This window comes from Pelecanus crispus, chromosome Z (genome assembly GCF_030463565.1).
Source record: "Pelecanus crispus isolate bPelCri1 chromosome Z, bPelCri1.pri, whole genome shotgun sequence".
Taxonomy (NCBI): Eukaryota; Metazoa; Chordata; class Aves; order Pelecaniformes; family Pelecanidae; genus Pelecanus; species Pelecanus crispus.
In genome coordinates, this window is record NC_134676.1 from 27,210,912 (window position 1) to 27,229,675 (window position 18,764).

Below are 18,764 nucleotides of genomic sequence, written 5' to 3' on the forward strand. Positions count from 1 at the left end.
GGGCTCAGAGACAATATATTTACTCTTATAAAGGTTTTTTTTGCACCTACTGTTCTGGGGACCATTACTGTCCTGCTTCATATAGCTCCATATTACTCGTAAACTATCACATTAGGCTTCTTTAAACCTGGTTTTGCTGCTGAAGTAATAAAGCTTTTATTTCAGTCATCTGTAATATGTACCTAATTCTGTAAGGCTAGAATTACTCTCAAAGTTTTAGTGGGGAGAGGCAAAGGTATTGATGCAGCTGGAGAGTTGCTTGCATTTTCCTGAGCTCCTGGCAGGTGGACATAAGTGATAAAGAAATTATTTGTCTAACATTGTGTGCTGAAGAACTGACACTTCAGAATAACTAATGAGTGTAGAAACATGAGCAGCAGTGTGAGGCTTGCATTTATGCTTTCTGTTTTGAGTGATTTTACTTAAGGATTAATATTCCCTTAAATCTTCTTAATGCTCAGAGGATGAAAATATTTTTGTACTGTACAATAAACTATATTATAAAAGACTGAAATGCATTTACCTTTCACATTGTTCACTGAGGCTGCTGATAAGAGTTGTTTTTGGAGGGAAATGACCTTTGAAATCTGCGTAGGGTATTTGTTTCTGGAAGTTAAACCAGCAAGGGAGTGGGTATCCTGTTACTTAATAAGATTTTCTTTTTTTGAGTAGACCTCAGTCCTGGCAGGCAAGCTTGGTTGAGTGCAGTCTTAAAAGAATGGAACGAAATTCTACAATGCTGGGTAAAATAATTGAGGTGTCTTGCACTATTAAATCTGCTCTTAAAGGGCGAAACTTTGAGGTTACACTGAAACCCTATCTAACTGTAGAAGAAGAAAGGCTTGCTGCCGATGATCCATATGAATATATGGAGCAATATTTTACTCTGTAAGTATCTAATGCTTGCTAATCCTGGATTATTTGTTATGAAAGATTAGAAAAGATACATCTGTTCAAATAGCAATTAATTTCCAAATGGATTCATTGAAAACTTGTGGGTTTTCTTTCTATTTTTCTTTTTTTCCCCTGCTGCTTTTCTGTTAGGAAAGCAAGGCTGGCTGTAAGCAGGTCTTCATTTCTCTGGTTTATATATTCCCTGTTATAATTTCAAAATGGTTTAATTTGAAATGTGTGGTAGAATATTTTCTATAAGTAGTTAGAAGTACATTTCATCATTAAATATTTCTTTCTTCTGTCTTCACATCTTAAATTCACCTTTTGCCTTTTTTGTTTGTATTTCTTACACTGGTAACTCATACTCATCCTGTGATTACTGTCTGCTTTTATTCCCAACTTCTGGGAGGTAGTCTTTAGCACGTACTTGAATCTTGTGCAGTGTAACTTCCTCCATTTTTGCTATTTGATCCTCAAGTTCAAATTATTACTTCAACATTTTCTTTCTCACTTGCAAGTTTTCTTGACATGTTCTTTTTTTTTGTTAACTTTTTTGTTATTTTTTTTATTGAGTAGATGTATTCCCAGACTTGAATCTTAAGCAGTTGCTGCAATGTCTTATTCATGCAATGCTTTTTGATTCTTTAGTCAGATACAAATTTTTTTGAAAAGTAGTTGCTTTGTTGGTTGTGCCAAGGAACTGAAGCATCTTCCTACCAAATACGAGAACTAGGTGATCACAATTTAGTAATATTATCCTGTGCGTTAGCTTTTACTGATGTCTCTATCTCCATTTGTGTGTGATTATGTGACATAGCAGTAGGAAACTGGAAGCAGGAGCATAGGACTAGAAGTGACTTTCTAAATCAAGTCCAGTCTTCTGCTATGTAACTTTGATAACTGTCATATAGCTTCTTTCACAAGCTAAGCTTAAAATGTAAGGGTTAAGACTTAAGCAGAAGGAATTAGAAGTCTCTGAAACTTCTGTATCCAACTAGAGCAGTGTCTCAGGCAAGGTGCTTCAAGCTGATCTAGAAGAACTGAGACTGACTTGGTATCCTGTGAGCAGTAAGTGGATGGGAATGGTTAGCAAAATAAGCTGTCACTGTGGCCAAGAACAATGGGAATAAAGAGAGCTGCCAAAAGTTAAATCAAGCTAGCTTTCCTTAAAAGTTAATTACAAATGGAACTACACAGAGAGATGGAAAGGTAAAAAAAAAAAAAAAGGGCAAATTATTAAAGGTATTTTGGGTACAACACTATCCCAACAAATATTTGATTTCTGATATCAAAAATAAGGATATAGAGCTTAGGGAAAAATACAGAGTGGCTAAGTGTGATGTTAGAGAGGTGAACACAAGCATGATTGAAGTGAAATCAGAAGACCAGAGCACTTAACGTGGAGGGAGGTCTGTGCCTTTATCCCAGGGAGTTGAGACGAGGGCAATAGGAAAAGGTCTGTGAAATCACAGCATTAGCTATATTTAACAGATCTGTCAGCTTGGGGTGGTGTTACAAGAAGGTACACTGGGGGTTACCACTTGCCTTGGAGAAGGTGGCCAACTATAGATGTTAAACTGATTGCAACAGTATGCAAAACTACAGAAAAAAGTTGAACGGGAAGTATAATTTAAAGCACTGAAGCAAACAACTAAGTAAATTTAACAATAGAAGACTGACCATATAGTTCTTTAAACACTTCCAGGAGTAACTAAAAACAGTAAAAACCTTTGAGCGTTATGCAAAGTAAGGTGTTCCCAGTGATATTTGAGAAATGGTGCTGAAGCAGGTGAGGAAATCAAATGCTTCCACTTTTTTCTTTTAAAGATAATACTTGAATATTAAGCTGTCAAGTGAAGCCAATATTTACAAGAGGCCATCTGAATTAGGTTGCTCCGGTATTTCATGAAACACTTGGTCTTGAAAAAGCAGTTAGACTTCAATTGGAAGTTGCATGTAGGTATCTGCATCCTAAATTTTGCATGTTTTAATTCCGGCTTATTAGGAAAAAATGTTTGGGGTTTTTCCCCATCTGGTTGTGGTTCTTAATTTTGTGGATGTAGATTGAAGTGTGTGGGCAATGCGGATTTTTCATGAAGGGGCACAGAATACTTGCAGTACTGAGTCTGAAAATACAGGGGAAGTCGTCTCTCTTAGAGTGACTCTATTCCTTGCAAGTAGGAAAAATGCTATTTAAATGTTTGTGAAGGAATGGATGACAACATTTTGTTTCATTTGTAACCAATTCTGGCTTTGTCTTAGAACTCTTTTTCATCCCCATCTGAAATTCTGAGAGCAGTGATAAATCAGAATGTATCTGGGTTTTGCATTCATTTTTGAAATCATGTCTGGATTTCTGTGTTGCCCTTTACTATGTGAAAGCTCACAGGATTTGTAAACTTGGGAAGTTTTCAGAGTTCTTTGGAATATTGCAGGTGTCTCTTCTTGAGCCATTGTTTGCTTCATATTTTTTAGTACTCAAGCAATCTAGGCATTACAAAAGGCTATTTCTTCAAAGAATCTTTTCTGTAAACTTTCAGAGTCTATAAGTGCAGTTAGACTGTGATCTCTTTGCATCTAAAAAGCCAAGCAGGGTGAGGTTTCTTATTAGTGATGGCTAATGAGAAGTTGTATCTACGAGAGAAGATCCTTATTGACTTAATATTTTTGTGTCAGAATTTTATTTCAGCTGTAAAAAGTGCTTGGATGCTGTATGTGTCTAATCATAATCTTAATCTATCTTAATGCTGTCTTAATCTTATGACATATAGAATAGATATACTACAGATGTGAGGCTTTTAATCCTGGGTATAGCAAGTTACAATCCAGAAAGGCAGATGAAAACGTAAAGTTATATGCCCAATTCTTTTTGAAATTCAGACCATACTGAAGTCTGCTATTGGGCTATTCAGTGATTTACATAAGCTGGTATTATATTTTAACACAAACATGTCAACCTCAGGCTATTACATCTGGCCCTCACTGGGGCAAAAGGGAGGAGCGAATAAGTTATTGGTTCAAATTGAGCCCTTCTCTTGCCTCAAGACTTCAACATCCAAGGTTCAGCTAACAGCAGACTGAAGTTGCATGGGCTTGCATTATTGTTGGAATCTGATAGATTCTTTTACTAAACACTTCATCATACTAGACCAGCATGTTAACAAATAAAATTTAGAAGTGGGTAAGAAGGAGCAGTGTGTCACCTTAAGTCACTGATTTTATTTTTTACTTTTTCTAATTGATGTTTTACTTTATTTCTACCATAGAAATGAAGACCTAAAACAAATGTTGGAAAGCAGTAAAGATTCTGCAAAGCTGGATGCTATGAAAAGGATTGTTGGGGTATGTGACTTTTTACTATCCTTTTTTATTTGTTAGGATATCTGGGTTTTTATTATTATTTTTATTTCTTGGATGTGAATAATGTTTTTGCTTTACAGATCCTGTACCAAGTCAGAATTTGAATCTCTAAATGGTGTTTAAAAGCTACTGTGAAGTCCTTAATTTGGAGTTTTGTGTAGAAATTGCTATATGAAAATATACTCAGTCTTATACTTTTAAAATATTTACGTAACAGTGCCAATATGCCTGTAAATAACTATTTTCAGTACAGAGGTGAGATCATAAATAGGATATGGTTCCCTCAGAGAAGGTTCAATTGTTGTCTTAATTCAGGAGATTGGAAACAACAGAAATTTGCAGGAGTGAAATGGCAAAATGCATTTACTATTTTTACTTTTTTAGATTATATAAGGATTTTTTTATAATTGAGTCTGTTGCCTATATATTTGACTAAGCATTTCAGGTGAAATGTGTACCCATAGAGGTGATTAAATAATGCTTAATACCATTGTGTTTAAACGCTATAAATTAAACATCATGAGGTTGATACTAGTCCCTTTATTTTTTCTTAAAAGTATTGGTGTCCACTTGACTTCTTTTTTTGGGGGGTTTCTGCAGTTGTTTTGTCTTATTGTTCCTTCAGTCTCCTCTGGATGTGCTTTTTTGTTTTGCTTGGTTTTTATGTGGGTTAATCCTATCCAAGCAGGTACTGAAGTGAGTAGGTACAGACTGCATCATGTGATCATGTTCTTTCCTCTGACCCTAGAGCTAGCAATTTCTCCCTTCATTATCCTCTAGTGATGAAGGTTTTACTCAAGCTGGTTGTTTTCTGCTTTCGCCTTTGATCCTGGTCCTGCCAGAGATACCAATTACCCATTAGATCTAGGTAACCTATCAACTACGATTTCATAACATAATTTTTTTTTTTTTTTTTTGGTGAAAGGTTTCTTGGTTCATCTTCTCCAGCATGATGTGGGATTCCTCAGGGTTTGACTAGTGACAGTCAAGAGGTGCTGTTGCAAGAAAACATGGCCTTTAGAAGTGCCATGGTTTCAACCTATGGTAACTTAACATTCTTCTGTTTCCCTCAGAAAAGATCTTTCTTCTGGCTATTACTGTGAGCAGGAGGGTTGGAGAGAGTTGCCTGTTGCTCCCTTGGTTTTCTTTTTCATAAAGGTGGCCAATCTTTAACTGTATTTAGAAACTGTTGCAACTGAATGTGAGTGTGTATGCATGTATATGGGGGAATTAGAAACTATTAAATTGGGTCAGCTTTAAATTTTAAACCAAGACTTTACTAAGTGGATTTTGGATTTTTTCCATTATTTTTTTTCCTACAAACAATGGTCTCATTATAAATGAGTGTGCAATGAGCAAATGAACTCATTATAAATATCTGCTGCTGCTACATATTCAAAGCAGTTCTTAACAACTGTTTCTTTAATTTCCTAGAAGTATACGATACCATGGAGCTGGAGATGTGTAGTTAGCACTGATAGCTGTGGTCCTTGATGGTCTTAGGCTGAGGTGATCAGGCTCAAGAGTTCTTCAGCAAGGGAAGGCACAACTGAATTGAGCACATCCTTTCTTCTGTTCCTCCATTTCCCAGTTCCAGGTTTTTGTCCTTTTATAAGTTCCCAGTCCTTGGTTTCTGTCGTTGTTCTAAGCAACACGCAATGCTGGAAGAGCACTACATTCCCAGATGGCAGCAGGTACCTTCTGTTCCTGGTTACATTTTCCTCGCTCAGCTGCTGCTTCTTTTCTTAAAGCAGAAACAGCCTTCTAGCTCATAAGGTTGACCATTACTTAACCATGAATGAGTTGTTTGAATTACTGTTTTCAGTCTCTTCCATGTTTTCAAGGTATTTGCTGTTATCCTGTGTTTAAACCGTTTCATAACAGATACCTGGTACCAACCTCTGGTTCACGTAACAAACTGAAACAATCAGCTTTACAGGCCAGGACTGGGACCTTGCACAATTAGCATAAGGCCTTTGTCGTGGTTTAGCCCCAGCCAGCAACTAAGCACCACGCAGCCGCTCGCTCGCTCCCCCTACCCCAGCGGGATAGGGGAGGGAATCGGAGGAGTAAGAGTGAGAAACACTCCTGGGTTGAGATAAGAACAGTTTAATAATTGAAATGAAGTAAAATAGTAATGATAATAATAACAATATAATAATGATAATAACAATAATAATATACAAAGCAAGTGATGGCACAATGCAATTGCTCACCACCCGCCGACCGATACCCAGACAGTTCCCAAGCAGAGATCGCTGCTCCCCGGCCAACCCCCCCAGTTTATATACTGAGCATGACGTCATATGGTATGGAATAGCCCTTTGGTCAGTTTGGGTCAACTCTTCTGGCTGTGCCCCCTCCCAGTTTCTTGTGTACCTGGCAGAGCATGGGAAGCTGAAAAGTCCTTGACTAGCATAAGCAGTACTTAGCAACAACTAAAAACATCAGTGTGTTATCAACATTCTTCTCCTACTAAATCCAAAACATAGCACTATGCCTGCTACTAGGAAGAAAATTAACTCTATCCCAGCCGAAACCAGGACAGCCTTGTAGCAATGGTGATAAGGTTCTTGCTGGGCACAAAGACACTTGTGTGTTACCAGTTGTGTGCTTACATTTAGAGAGTTCTCAGGGATAAGATGTGTTTTCCAGAGATGAAAGGCTTCCTCTAGCCTTATTATTAGAGGAAAGAGGAACTCTATTGTCAGAGTATTGTTTAACATGTCTCGTTGGAATGCTCATTTTATTTTAGGTAGGGAAAAAAGCTCTGCATACCAATAGTTTTCTTACTCTTTTAGTACACTGCAAGAGACTGAACCTTTATCTGTCCATATAGGTGTGGCGGAAAAGTGCCAGGAGAACACTGCTTATGGATCCTTTTGCTGCTTCTTCCTTTAAGGTGGTTTGCAAACTCTCTCCTGGGGAGAAGGAGATTCATTACAAATCAAAACAAATCTGTCTTGCAGAGAGTGACTTTTTAACAATGTAATTTCAAGCATAGGAGTAGTCCAGTTTTGATCTTTCCAGTCCCCCTCTTACATGAAGGTGTCTAAGCCTACCTTCAGCTAAAATATGTAAGTGTGACTTTAATGATCAATGATGTCTTTTTTTCAGTCAGTCTGTTATTTTTTTATGTTTCTTCTTTACATGCATGCCATAATTGCAATCTTTGGAAGATTAAGAGCAAAACTAAAACTATTTCTAAACTACTGGTTTAGAAATAAATTTGAAGTGTGTGCCAAACCAAGTTTATTCTACTATATGCATGAAAACACAATAGCTGATATCTCTTTTAAAACAGACACTGATACTACAACAACCAAGATATTCTTGTTACCAGGTCTTGAAACCTATCTGAATTCTCATCTGGGGAAAAAAGTGTTAGTGGAATTCTGCTCCTGAATATTTTGGAGCATAAATTTAGGAAACAAATTCACATGCCTGATTTCCCACAGAGAGTTTCATCCATGTCTCTGTGTGTGTGTGTCTCATGGGGGAAAAAAAAAAAAAAGTCGGGACACCCTGACATTACATAGCACTTACTCTAGAATGGAAGTTTCTGTCTGTGCAGGAACTCCAGGTATCTTATGACAACACAATTTGAGAATGTGTAGGCACAGCAACAAAAATGACATGATAGACCTTAGTCTTGGAAAGAACCATTATGTTCTTTCAGGTTAATGATCCATGGGCTAAGGAGGATTTACGCTAATCATCATGACTTAATGAGTCAAAATACACTCTTTTAAAAGACCCTAAATACATATTTACATGGTACACTGGAGCTGTTATGGTTGATCAGTTAAATAACGCAACTAATGCATAGAGTCATGCTGTTATAGCTGATCAGGGAAGTCTAAGGATCATCCCTATTTTTGAATAATATAAATTTTGTTGCATCAAGATGAGATGATTGATAATATTTTAACCTATGATACTTCTCTGCAGTGCATCTTGCTACTAAGTTCTACTTGACTCGGTCATTCTGAATCTGACGTATTACAAAGACCCCCTGGTCCTGAGAGCAGTGGTTTAATTTAGATTCTTAGTTAAAACCCCTTGAAATCCATACAATGTGCTTGCTTCTTAGTTTGTCACTCCCTGTGCTTTAGTACAGCTGCAAGAAATAGTTTAAGATGTTAAGTTGGTCAAATTGAAATGTCATGCTGGACAGCTGCTCTTAAGCCCTTTTGAAAGGCTCACTCAGTAATAGCTTGGACTACGACTACCTTCTTTCTTCTTCTAGTGTCTTCTAACCTTCTCTGAATATACAGTTTAAGATACTGCCTGGTTTTGTGGTTTTTTGCTTTTGTTGAGAGATGAGATCCTAGTTATTTGTGCCCTTACTATGTTTTATCAATGAAATACGTGAACACACCTGTGAGTTAGGAATACGAAGTTTAATCAGCTGTATAATGTTGACTGATGGTGGGAATGTGAGATGGTTATGAACAGCAGTTAACTGCAGTTGCAAAACTTGTGTTCCTCTCTTGGATCCCTGCATATTTGCTTGTTTTGGTGAGGTCTTGCCCTTTCTGATTAGCTTGATGGTTGACTGACTGGATCCTGCCCTTGACCATAGCTGGGGGTGCTCTGAGTATTCAGCAGCACTGTAACTTGATGTAGTACGTTCATGAAATTCCAGGGTTTGCAGCTTGGACATGAAGTAGTGGCACACATTCTTCTGGAATTAGATCTAAGAAATAAGAGAGTTGTGCAGCCGTAATGTATATTTAAGTATTTTATTCCTTCTAATGTACTTGGTTTCTTATAAATAACTTCCTCCTCAAGCTGTTCATACAAGGGCTGAAGCTAAACTGGGGTTTTATTGTTTATGCTCTTTATTGAGACAATTTTATTGTTTACTACATGCCTAGTTCCAGATTTCCCTGAGATCAAATATGAAAACTTTCTTCCTTTTTTAAAAAGAAAATCACAGTGGGTTGACTGATGTTGCTTTTTTACCTTGTTTTTTCATTCTGTATAAACACTTTAAGGCCTTTTGTGTTTAACTTGCTATAGAAAACAACCTTGCTTTGTTTTCGCCGTGTTATGTCTATTTTTCTTTCTCCTTGGTTCTGTTGCATGCCAAGATTGTACCAGGGAAAAGGAACAGGGCTTAAACTTTTACAACTTTTCCTGATGGTTTTTTGTTGTTGTTTTTTGTTAGGTGGGGTGGTGGGTTTTTTGCGTAGCAGGTCCCAAAACGTAATTCTGTAAAGCTTTTCAGATTAGCCAGATCTTTGTTTTAAGTAATTTTTAAAGCACTAAATATTATTTGCTATTTGATATGGTAAAGTCCAGTTCATTGATTCCACCCCCCAAACTTGTAACCAGCCAGCACTCAGGGGTTTTGTAGTATGGATAGTATCCTGTAAAGTCTAATAGCTAACAAAAAAATCAGGTTTGAAATACAGATCTGGAATAAATGCCTGTCTCTTAAACAAACAAACAAAAACCCCAAAACCAAAACACCCCCCCCAAAACAAAACAAAAAACGCCAAAACAAAACCTCGCTCAGATTATAGTATTACATTATGAAGATTTCTCTCTGTTTTTTTTTCTTAGATGATTGCAAAGGGAAAAAATGCTTCTGAACTGTTTCCTGCTGTTGTGAAGAATGTTGCCAGTAAAAATATTGAGGTATTCCTATAGCTCATTAAGCATACTGTTATGGAAGATCTGTTTATGAAAGTTTTATCTAATTGTATCCGACTTCAATATAACCATAAAATCTCTAGTATTTTTTAATAGAATTTCTCAGGGTTTAATTTCAATGATAGCGTTCTGGTAATAATTTAATATGTAAATAAAGGAAACCTACTGGGTGATTTGGAGGGAGCAATAATAACTATTTACATTTTTAAAAGATTGAATAGAGAAAGTTTGTGAAAGTGTGTGGTGGTAATTCTGAGAAAAGGTGCTATATCTGAGGTATGGTTCTGCTTGCAAAGTTTGAGTAGGGATTGTGCTACATTGTATTTGAAAATGTCTAACGCAGATCAAGGCTGAGAGGTAAGGATTGGGTAAAAAAGTTTTCACTGCTCTAATCATGTAATATATTTATAAAAAGGGTGTCTCTATTAGGACTCTATTAGGACTGCAGAGTGCGATCACTAACTTAGTTAAACAAGTCTTTGTATGAATTTGTGGTTAGGCAAAATGTGATGTTACTGATGAAGTGTGTTTAAAATATTTTTTTGTTTCACAATACTTAAATGTTGGTTCTTTTGATAATTTAGTTTCAAGAATTTGTTTAATGCTTTATTAATGTGAATGCTTGTGATTCCAGATTACAGAAAAGTAGCTTTCAAACAGCAGAATCTTTTGGAGAGATGTGACTGAGAGGGTGAGAGGGCATAGGTCCCATCTTGAGCAGAGAAGAAATATTTGCTAATATGCAGTGTAATCTCAAATTTTCAGGTTACTTTTATGTTTTGCAAGACATGGAGACTTTAAAGCAAAGTCATACATGTACCTTGGGAATATGCCCTTATTCATTTATTTTGTATGAGGAACTATGAAAGGAGTATATGAAGAGGCAGACAACAACAATTTAAACTTCCTATATAAGCAGCTGATAAAGAACATGACTCAGTCATCTGCAATAGGCGTTAATTTCTTGAGACAAGTTGCCTGACTGAATTTATTCAACTGGCACTAAATTGTGTGACTTTTATTAAACATGTTTTCTTTTAACTAACTGTTTTCAGGATTTCCATAGATAAAAACAACAGCAGAAATACAAGTTTTTCTTTCAGGCTGTTTACTATCCATTTTATTTTAGCAGCATATGTATCTGTTCTTGCCCCAATATCAGGTGTTAGACACACAAAGTTGCTTGCTTCTGTATCTTTTTTTTTTTTCCTCACAAGAAAGCAAGAAGAAGAAAAAACGTCCATCTTGGACTAGCAAGAATTCAAATTTCCAGGAAGTTTAAAAAATGGAAATTGCATTCAACTATCATGTGTTTAAATCCACAGGCTTACTATGTGGCTCAAGGAAATCTAAAGCAGCATCTGCATTAGAAAGTTGTACAACCAGAGGTTTTGTAAAGAAAATGTTACTCTGATGCTCACTACCAGCACTATGCATACGCTGTCAGCTCCAGGGCAGCGGTGACAGTTAGAGTTGACTTGACAAATGAGATTTGGATGAAAATAGCATCTGTAAGTTTGTAGTTCCAGACCGCATAGTGGCCAACAAGCACCAGTTTGAGGGAAGCAGAGCGAGCATGCAACGGTACTAGTTACTTCCTTTTGCACAGGATCATAATTTTGGGAAAAATGTAGGAAGTAGTGGTTTGAAGCACAGGGTTTTAAGAAGATAAGTCAATTGAATGCATGCTCCAGTTCTTCACTACTGTCCTAGAACTATGTACTTCAGCCTGTATTATTAATGGGAACAAAAAGTTGCTTTTCCCCTGGCTAGTGGCACTGAAGATTATATTTCCTGCAATAATGACTTCAGCAAACTCCTGTCTCTCGCTAATGTGCTGTGATATAGCAGGTCACAGCTCAGTCTGTTTTCTTCCTCATTTTACATGGACAGATAGTAATGGTCCAGATTGAGTCTAATTTTAGCTTTAAAGAAGTTACTCTAGCTACTACTTTAAAACTTTGTGTTTTCCATTCTTTGAAAGAATGCATGTATTTGGCTTGGCTGACTTACTGGTAAGTCAAGTAGGTGTAAGTGTGCAAAGATGACAATTCAGAGTCTTTCAGAACTTACTGTTTTAAAATAATTTTAGAAATTGTAACTGTACTTTTAATAATAGGTCATAAAAGGAAATGGGGCAAGGAATCATACTTAGACTAGTTAAATATTCTCTTCCTCTTTAACTTGTGTTTGTAAGTTATGAATACTCTGAGTCCAGTTTTGAACGGAGATACCTTACACCAAAGAGGAGTGCCTTGAACAGTATTACTCATCTTCAGTGCTTTTAACTGTTAGTGCTGGAACCACTAGCCAAACACAGGCAAGCCTGCCCCAAGCTGCAGGCTTCCAGCCAAACCAGTAGTGAGGCTGGGAGTGTGTTCCTGGTAGGTGTACAAATGCACATATGTTTTGTATATATACACACACACACAAGAAATAGGTATGTACGGGGACAGAGACATAAATTGACACAGGGTACTCACATGAACACAAAGAGCACCAGCAGCTTGGCAGTTCAGGATGAGTCTGCTAGTGGGAATGTATGTATACATACATATGTACAGCGTGGATCCACCCAACAGCTGGCCTCAGATACAGTCTGCCTAGTAGCAGGCCCCTGGATCCTAGTCTCCCCTGTTGCTGGCACCTGGACATATGCGCCCCTGGGGTTGCGGCCTTGTTTCAGTTGCTGGTACAAAGTGCTGTACACATATGAACACATGTAAACCAGGACTCCCCTGGTCCCCCAGTAGCTACCCCCTCATGGTCTTGCCCCTTTAGACACACAGGTGCGTGCACATGTGCACACACACAACTGGACCTGGCCAGAACTCCCCTGGTCCTCTACTAGCCAACTCCCTGTGGTTATACCCTTAGAGAGGTGCACACAAACACATAGTTCTTGCCCCTATAGGCCCACAGACCATCTAGTTTCTCTGGCAGCCAGATGGGACTTCCCTGGTCTATGTCATAGTCAGCTCCTCCCGTGGTCTTGCCGTTAGATGCCCATACCCTTACCTACCTTCTTCCCAGGACACTTCACCTACTTGCCAGCTAGTGCAGCTTTTCATTCACTGGTACACCTGCACCCATTCCAGTCACTGGCACCACAGATATATGGGCTTGTGCTTGGTTTCACATACTCCAGTCTCTTGCATGCATACTCCAGTTGCTTGCACCCATGCTTATGGGCCCTCTGGCCTGTGGTCCCTGCCCAGGTGCTCACAGCCATACTCTCACTTGTTCCAGGTGCTGGCCCGCATGGACATAGGGGCCCTTATGACTTGAGGTCCTATTCCAGTTGCTGGAGTCACACTTAAGTCCCCTCACGCTGGTCTCTCTAGTTGCTGGTGCCCATGGACACATGGGCCCTCCAGCCTGTGGCCTGACTGTAGTTGCTGGCACGTACGTGCACCTTCATACTGAATTGAGAGTACTTCACCAAGGAAAACAGTTAAAAATGGAATTAATGAGAAAATACAACAGACTGTGCTGATCAGCACAGGGCACAAGAAGGGTAGATGTACCAACCAGCAAACTGTTTAGACGTGCTCAGCTGCTTTTATCTGCTTATCCCTCTATTTTCCCTGACTTGTTCCTCCCTGGATTGCATAGATTCCACCTGCTTCTCCTTCACTTTGGTTCCTCCCCAAAACATCCCATGATAAGTCTTGTGCAATCCTAAAATACTCTCATCTGTGTCCCATACCTGTATGCAGAAAAGCCCCTCAGTCTGAAAGGCTCTGGTGTTGACTCTTGATAGGTTTAACACCTGCACATGGGAGCTGAGGCTCTCCTGAGGTGGTCCTTGGAGGGGCCTGAGAGGGTGTCCTTTCCTCCGAATCCTAAATTTGGGTTCCTTCCTACTACTGTGTTTCTCTGCACCTCTGGGCTGATGGTTCCTGTCATTGGCTTGGGAGAAGCTAGGGCAGGGTATTAATTGCAAACACCCCCTCCACCCCCCTTGTCTCTCTGTGCTCCTTTGTGGGTGTGCAGACAAGGTTTTATCATGTAACCTAACGTTAATTAGCAGAAGCCTTGCAATGTTTTGTTTTATGGGCCTTTTCTTATATTTTAAAACAAATACAGAGTTACATGAATTCATATGTCTTCCTCTATGTTGTAGTTCAAGTTCCCTCATTACTTATTTTTCCACCATTTAGTGCTAACATATTTGTGTGGGAAGAGACTGTTAAACTGAAAAGAGATCAGGGCATTCAGTAAAGCCAGCTGACTAATGTCTCTTCTTTATCACAGTTAGTTAGATGACAAGTTTAGGTTGTGATGTAGCTATACTTACCGCCATCTAGTTAGCACTTCTGGGTCTCAGAAACCTTTATCATGTTCCAGTTTTTAGGATGCTTTTGAAATGATGAGAAATTACTGGGTTAAGTCAGATTCTTAGTACATTGATCCTGATACTGTTTTCTGAAAATGTTTTGCCAAATTTTTCCTTGTCCTTAAGAATTCTTACACAAATCTGTGTGTACAAATTGCTACAATGCAGTAGCATAAAAGACATCGGTTCATCTGAGTGACTTTGTATCTGAGTGACTTTCCTGCCCAGAAATGGCTGCTTGTGGTGTGGTGGGGTTTTTTTTGGTTTTTTTTGTTTTTTTTTTTTTTAATCAGGGCTGAATGCTCTGATACAGGGAAATGGCGGTGAAGAGGCAGTAGGACACGTTCATTTGTTTTAAAAGAAGCAAAGGGCATCTTATTGTTTACAGAAGTGCCTTGTGATTTTTGTTTTTATAAGTACATGCTGACCTCAACTTGATTATGTGCATCATGTCATGGATGGTAAGGATACAAAAAGTGACCTAATAAACAATTGGTGGTATAGAACAAAAATAAGTCTTGGTCAATAACTCATGGAGTTTGATGTGCTTATATTGATAAACTAATTAAACAAATCTGCCTGTGTTCCTCAAGCCTAATGTGCCCCTGTTATGATTAGTTTTATAGAAAGGACCATTTTAACATTGAATGAAGGTAAATGGTAAAAGAATAGTGTAGTCACGAAGCTCTAAGTGCTTCCATTTCTAGTCACAGAGTGGTTTCAAGGAAAGGAGGCTTTCTTTGCACACCTGCAGTCATTCAGTGCATAGGCCTCTTGTGGTCAATGTTGATTGCTGCTTGTCTATAGCTGAACAACAAATAATTTAGTATGGTGTAACCTTCTGTGATTTAATGTTATGCTTTTTGCCAGAATTAGCACAAAGATATGTCTTCTGATAGTGACAGTAATTATAGCACAGCTGTAGTTGAGGGTCTTTCAGAATTTTCCATTATAAACCCCAATAGTTGGTTTACAACTCAAATGTAAAAAATGTTTTCACTGCTTCCTGGGCATACAGTGACCATGAGGGGGTAAAGTGAACTAAAGTGAATACCCTCCTCCCCCAAAATCATACTGAGGTTTTCTTAATCTTTGAACCTTGCATCCTTTGTACTATGCTTATATTGGCTACACCTTTTGAATGCTTGTAGTCAGGCAAAGGCAGATCTAATACCCTTTGCTTTTGTCCAAGACATAGTCAGAAGTGCTCTTTTAATCCAATTTGAATAGTGTAACTTACCACATTACAGCTGGAAGTTACATTCTCTTTCAAATGTGTTAAAGTAATTGATTTTGAGTTTCAGGGTAAAGTAAAATGGGCTTGTTGAAATCCTTGGCTATTGTAGTTTAACCTATTTTCCATAAGAAAAAAACATGAGGAATGCTCAGGTGGTGAGTTGCCACATGTCAACTTCTTAGATTATTCAAGTCTTTATTTACTAGTTGATAATATAAATCAGTACTTTGTGTTATTAGCCTTCATCTGACTATATCATTAATTAGGTAATACTGCGGCACCTCAGGGAGTTTCTCTTAAAAGAATTACAATAAATCATAAGACATTTGAGAAGCATGTGAGTAATCCAGTGATATATTAACTCTTCCTTCAAAGAAGAAATCGTTAATGAAAATGTGCAATCTAGGACTTAGTTTTATAGAATTCTAAAACTTTCTGATATTGGTGTTCATTGTGCTTTTCTTTTCAGATAAAAAAGCTTGTGTGTGCTTTTCTTTTCAGATAAAAAAGCTTGTGTGTGCTTTTCTTTTCAGATAAAAAAGCTTGTGTATGTTTATCTGATGCGTTACGCAGAGGAGCAGCAAGATCTAGCATTATTGTCCATCAGTACTTTCCAGCGTGCTTTAAAAGTGAGTGACTACTAAACAACATTTCATAGAGAATTCTGAGCTGGTATCACAAAAATAAAAATATCTGTGTAAGCATAGTCTAGTAAACTACAGCATGTAAATATCTGCATCAAAGTAGTTTCAAGTTATGTCATTGACAAAGTCAAGCAGCTAAGCCTACGTGAAATAAAACTACTTCACTAAAGAAAAGCAGCAGATTGGTGCTCTCAAATTCACATGTGCTACATTTAATTTCTGGAATGCCTTTTCTCTTTCCAGGGTAGCTTATGTATGTAGAAAGAAGACACTGTTATTACCCTGAACCACATGTGTTCCTTTCAGTTTGTGTAAAAGATCCTTGTGTACAACAGCGAATTGAAACACAAGGAAGATGGTAATACCTAAATTAAGATATTCAATGTGTTGCACATGCTACTTTTTTATTAAAAGCTCTGAAGAAATAGCATTTTGTACTGTTTCATTTCAAATTCACATCACAATCACGAATGGTATTAGAGAACAAAGATTAAGATTGCCTTTGAAGTGAGACTGTGGAGAACAGAAAGATTTATTCTCTGTCCTTAAATTTGGCCAGTTTTTGTAATAAGAAAAGGTTGGGGTGGGTGGGTTTTTTTCTGCTCTACTTGTAAGGCTACTCTGGGTTCATAAGTAATTTCTGTCATGTCACTGGTCCAGACCTTGCATCTTGTTGAAAAATGTTGCAATCAGAGCACGAGGTTTACAACTGTAGGAGCATTGCACAACTGATTAGAGAGAGCTTTCTGCCCCTTTCCTCCCAGCTTCTCAATGGCATGTGTACTACCTTTACTATCTGTGACTGCCATGAAAAGCTAAAACTCAAATTACTTTCTATCCTATGTTTTTAATGAGATATGTATACAGTGAACATTTCTCATGGCATAACTTTTTAAAAAGCTGTGGATAGTGGGAAGAGAAGGAGAGGGAGTAACTCAAATGTTGTGGCTGTGAGTAACTCAAAAAGAAGTGGTGGTGTGGCAAGGAGGTAGACTCCAAGCTAGCTGAGATTTGCAGCAACTAAGGAAATAACTAAGCCTGCTGTGGAAGATAGACAAATGTAATTAATTCTCTCTGTTAATTTTTTGTAATGTTTTGTAATGAAGATTATAATTTGGCTTTATGGGTGGAGATTTTTTCTTCCTCTTTAGAAAGAACTTTGTAGGGTCTTTTAAACTTGTGTGATTGGAGATGAGCTTTGCAGACTCTGATAAGAGCAAGTTGTTTTTCCCAAAACTGTCAAATTAAGTGCCTTCACCATCCAGATACTTAGAAGCTGCTAAGATGTAGGAATTTTGAGAGATTAGGTGAACTGCTTATTAAGTAATACCAGTCTGAAAAACCATGTTGCCAACTCTCAGTTCTTTGGGAAAGGCCCTGCTGGCAGACAGTACACTGAATTAATGCTGCTGCAATTTCAATTTGCTAGATTTTAGAGGATTCAGTACTTGATTAAGCAAGATTTTTTCCATGTGTCCCAAACCCATGATTAATGGACGAGGTTTACATAACAGTTCCTCCAAATACAGATGTTTTGTGCTATTGTTGGATCTCCAAGCTAACCCTATCATTGTAAAAGGGGAGCAAGTACTGCGATGAAAGAAGGGAGGGTAGGAAATAGAAGAAAGTCTCAAAACATTTAGCTTAATATTTTGACATGTTCTTAAGAAAATTCATTTTGTTACTGGCTTCAGTTTATATCTTGTGGTAAAGCATAAAATGGATGTGTTGTCAAGAACTTGAGTGGGAGTGTCACAACTGAGAACCACATTTTCTTTTGGCGATTCTTATATTTAAGTAATAAAACTGAACTAGGTGTGTTTTTCAGAACATCTGAATTCTACTTGGATTGCAAAAAATGTTTCAGATCATTAAATAAAATATTAGTCTTTTTTATCCATCATTCCCATATTTTGCTGGAGAAAGTGAATTATGTTAATGTTTTCCTTTGCCAGATTTTGAGATTTTCGTAATGTTTCAGTGTTTTCTTTCTTACTTTCTTTTACTTTTTTTGATTGTTGAAAGTTTCTTGTGTGACGTTTGGCACATTTTCTTATTAGCGTGGCCTAAGCTTGCAAGCCTGACTGATAGTCAGATAGATTTACATGTTTTAATGTGTAGTCAGATAGATTTACATGTTTTAATGTGCAGTCACTAATTAGTGTAAACACTGCAGAGAATTTAATGATGCATTTCTGCACTATCTTATTTTATTTCTCCCCTTCTCTCCTGTTCTTTAGGATCCTAATCAGCTAATTCGTGCAAGTGCTTTAAGAGTTCTATCCAGTATCCGTGTCCCAATTATTGTTCCTATTATGATGCTTGCTATTAAGGAAGCCTCTTCTGATTTGTCTCCTTATGTGAGGAAGAATGCAGCCCATGCAATCCAAAAACTGTACAGGTAAATGATTCTGACAAATACTGAAAAGCAATTTTAAGATAGTTGTGGGTTATGTTTTATTAAGACTACTTGGGGGGATTCGTGTGTCTCAAATATATCAGATATGTTTCCTAAAAAATACAGTGTACGTAGACATTCTGTCACTCAACTGATTTGGTTAGAATTCAGGCAAGTCTCTTGCGTGCTAGAATAACAGACTAACTATGAACAGATACAAAAAGAAACTGA

At 37.7% G+C, this 18,764-nt stretch overlaps 1 protein-coding gene across 5 annotated transcripts in view; it reads left to right on the forward strand.

Annotated features, from left to right (window-relative positions):
* The window catches only part of AP3B1 (adaptor related protein complex 3 subunit beta 1), a 171,790-nt gene that overhangs the window by 9,352 nt on the left and 143,674 nt on the right, over positions 1 to 18,764 (forward strand). For 3 of the 5 annotated variants that reach the window (XM_075725902.1, XM_075725903.1, XM_075725906.1), the window contains exons 2-5: positions 4,161 to 4,236; positions 9,826 to 9,900; positions 16,025 to 16,120; positions 18,376 to 18,536. In XM_075725902.1, the coding sequence (XP_075582017.1) occupies positions 4,161 to 4,236; positions 9,826 to 9,900; positions 16,025 to 16,120; positions 18,376 to 18,536 (408 nt within the window). Of the gene's footprint in view, positions 1 to 4,160; positions 4,237 to 9,825; positions 9,901 to 16,024; positions 16,121 to 16,465; positions 16,494 to 18,375; positions 18,537 to 18,764 lie in introns of those variants that run through there. The other 2 variants (XM_075725904.1, XM_075725905.1) reach the window with 2 other exon arrangements.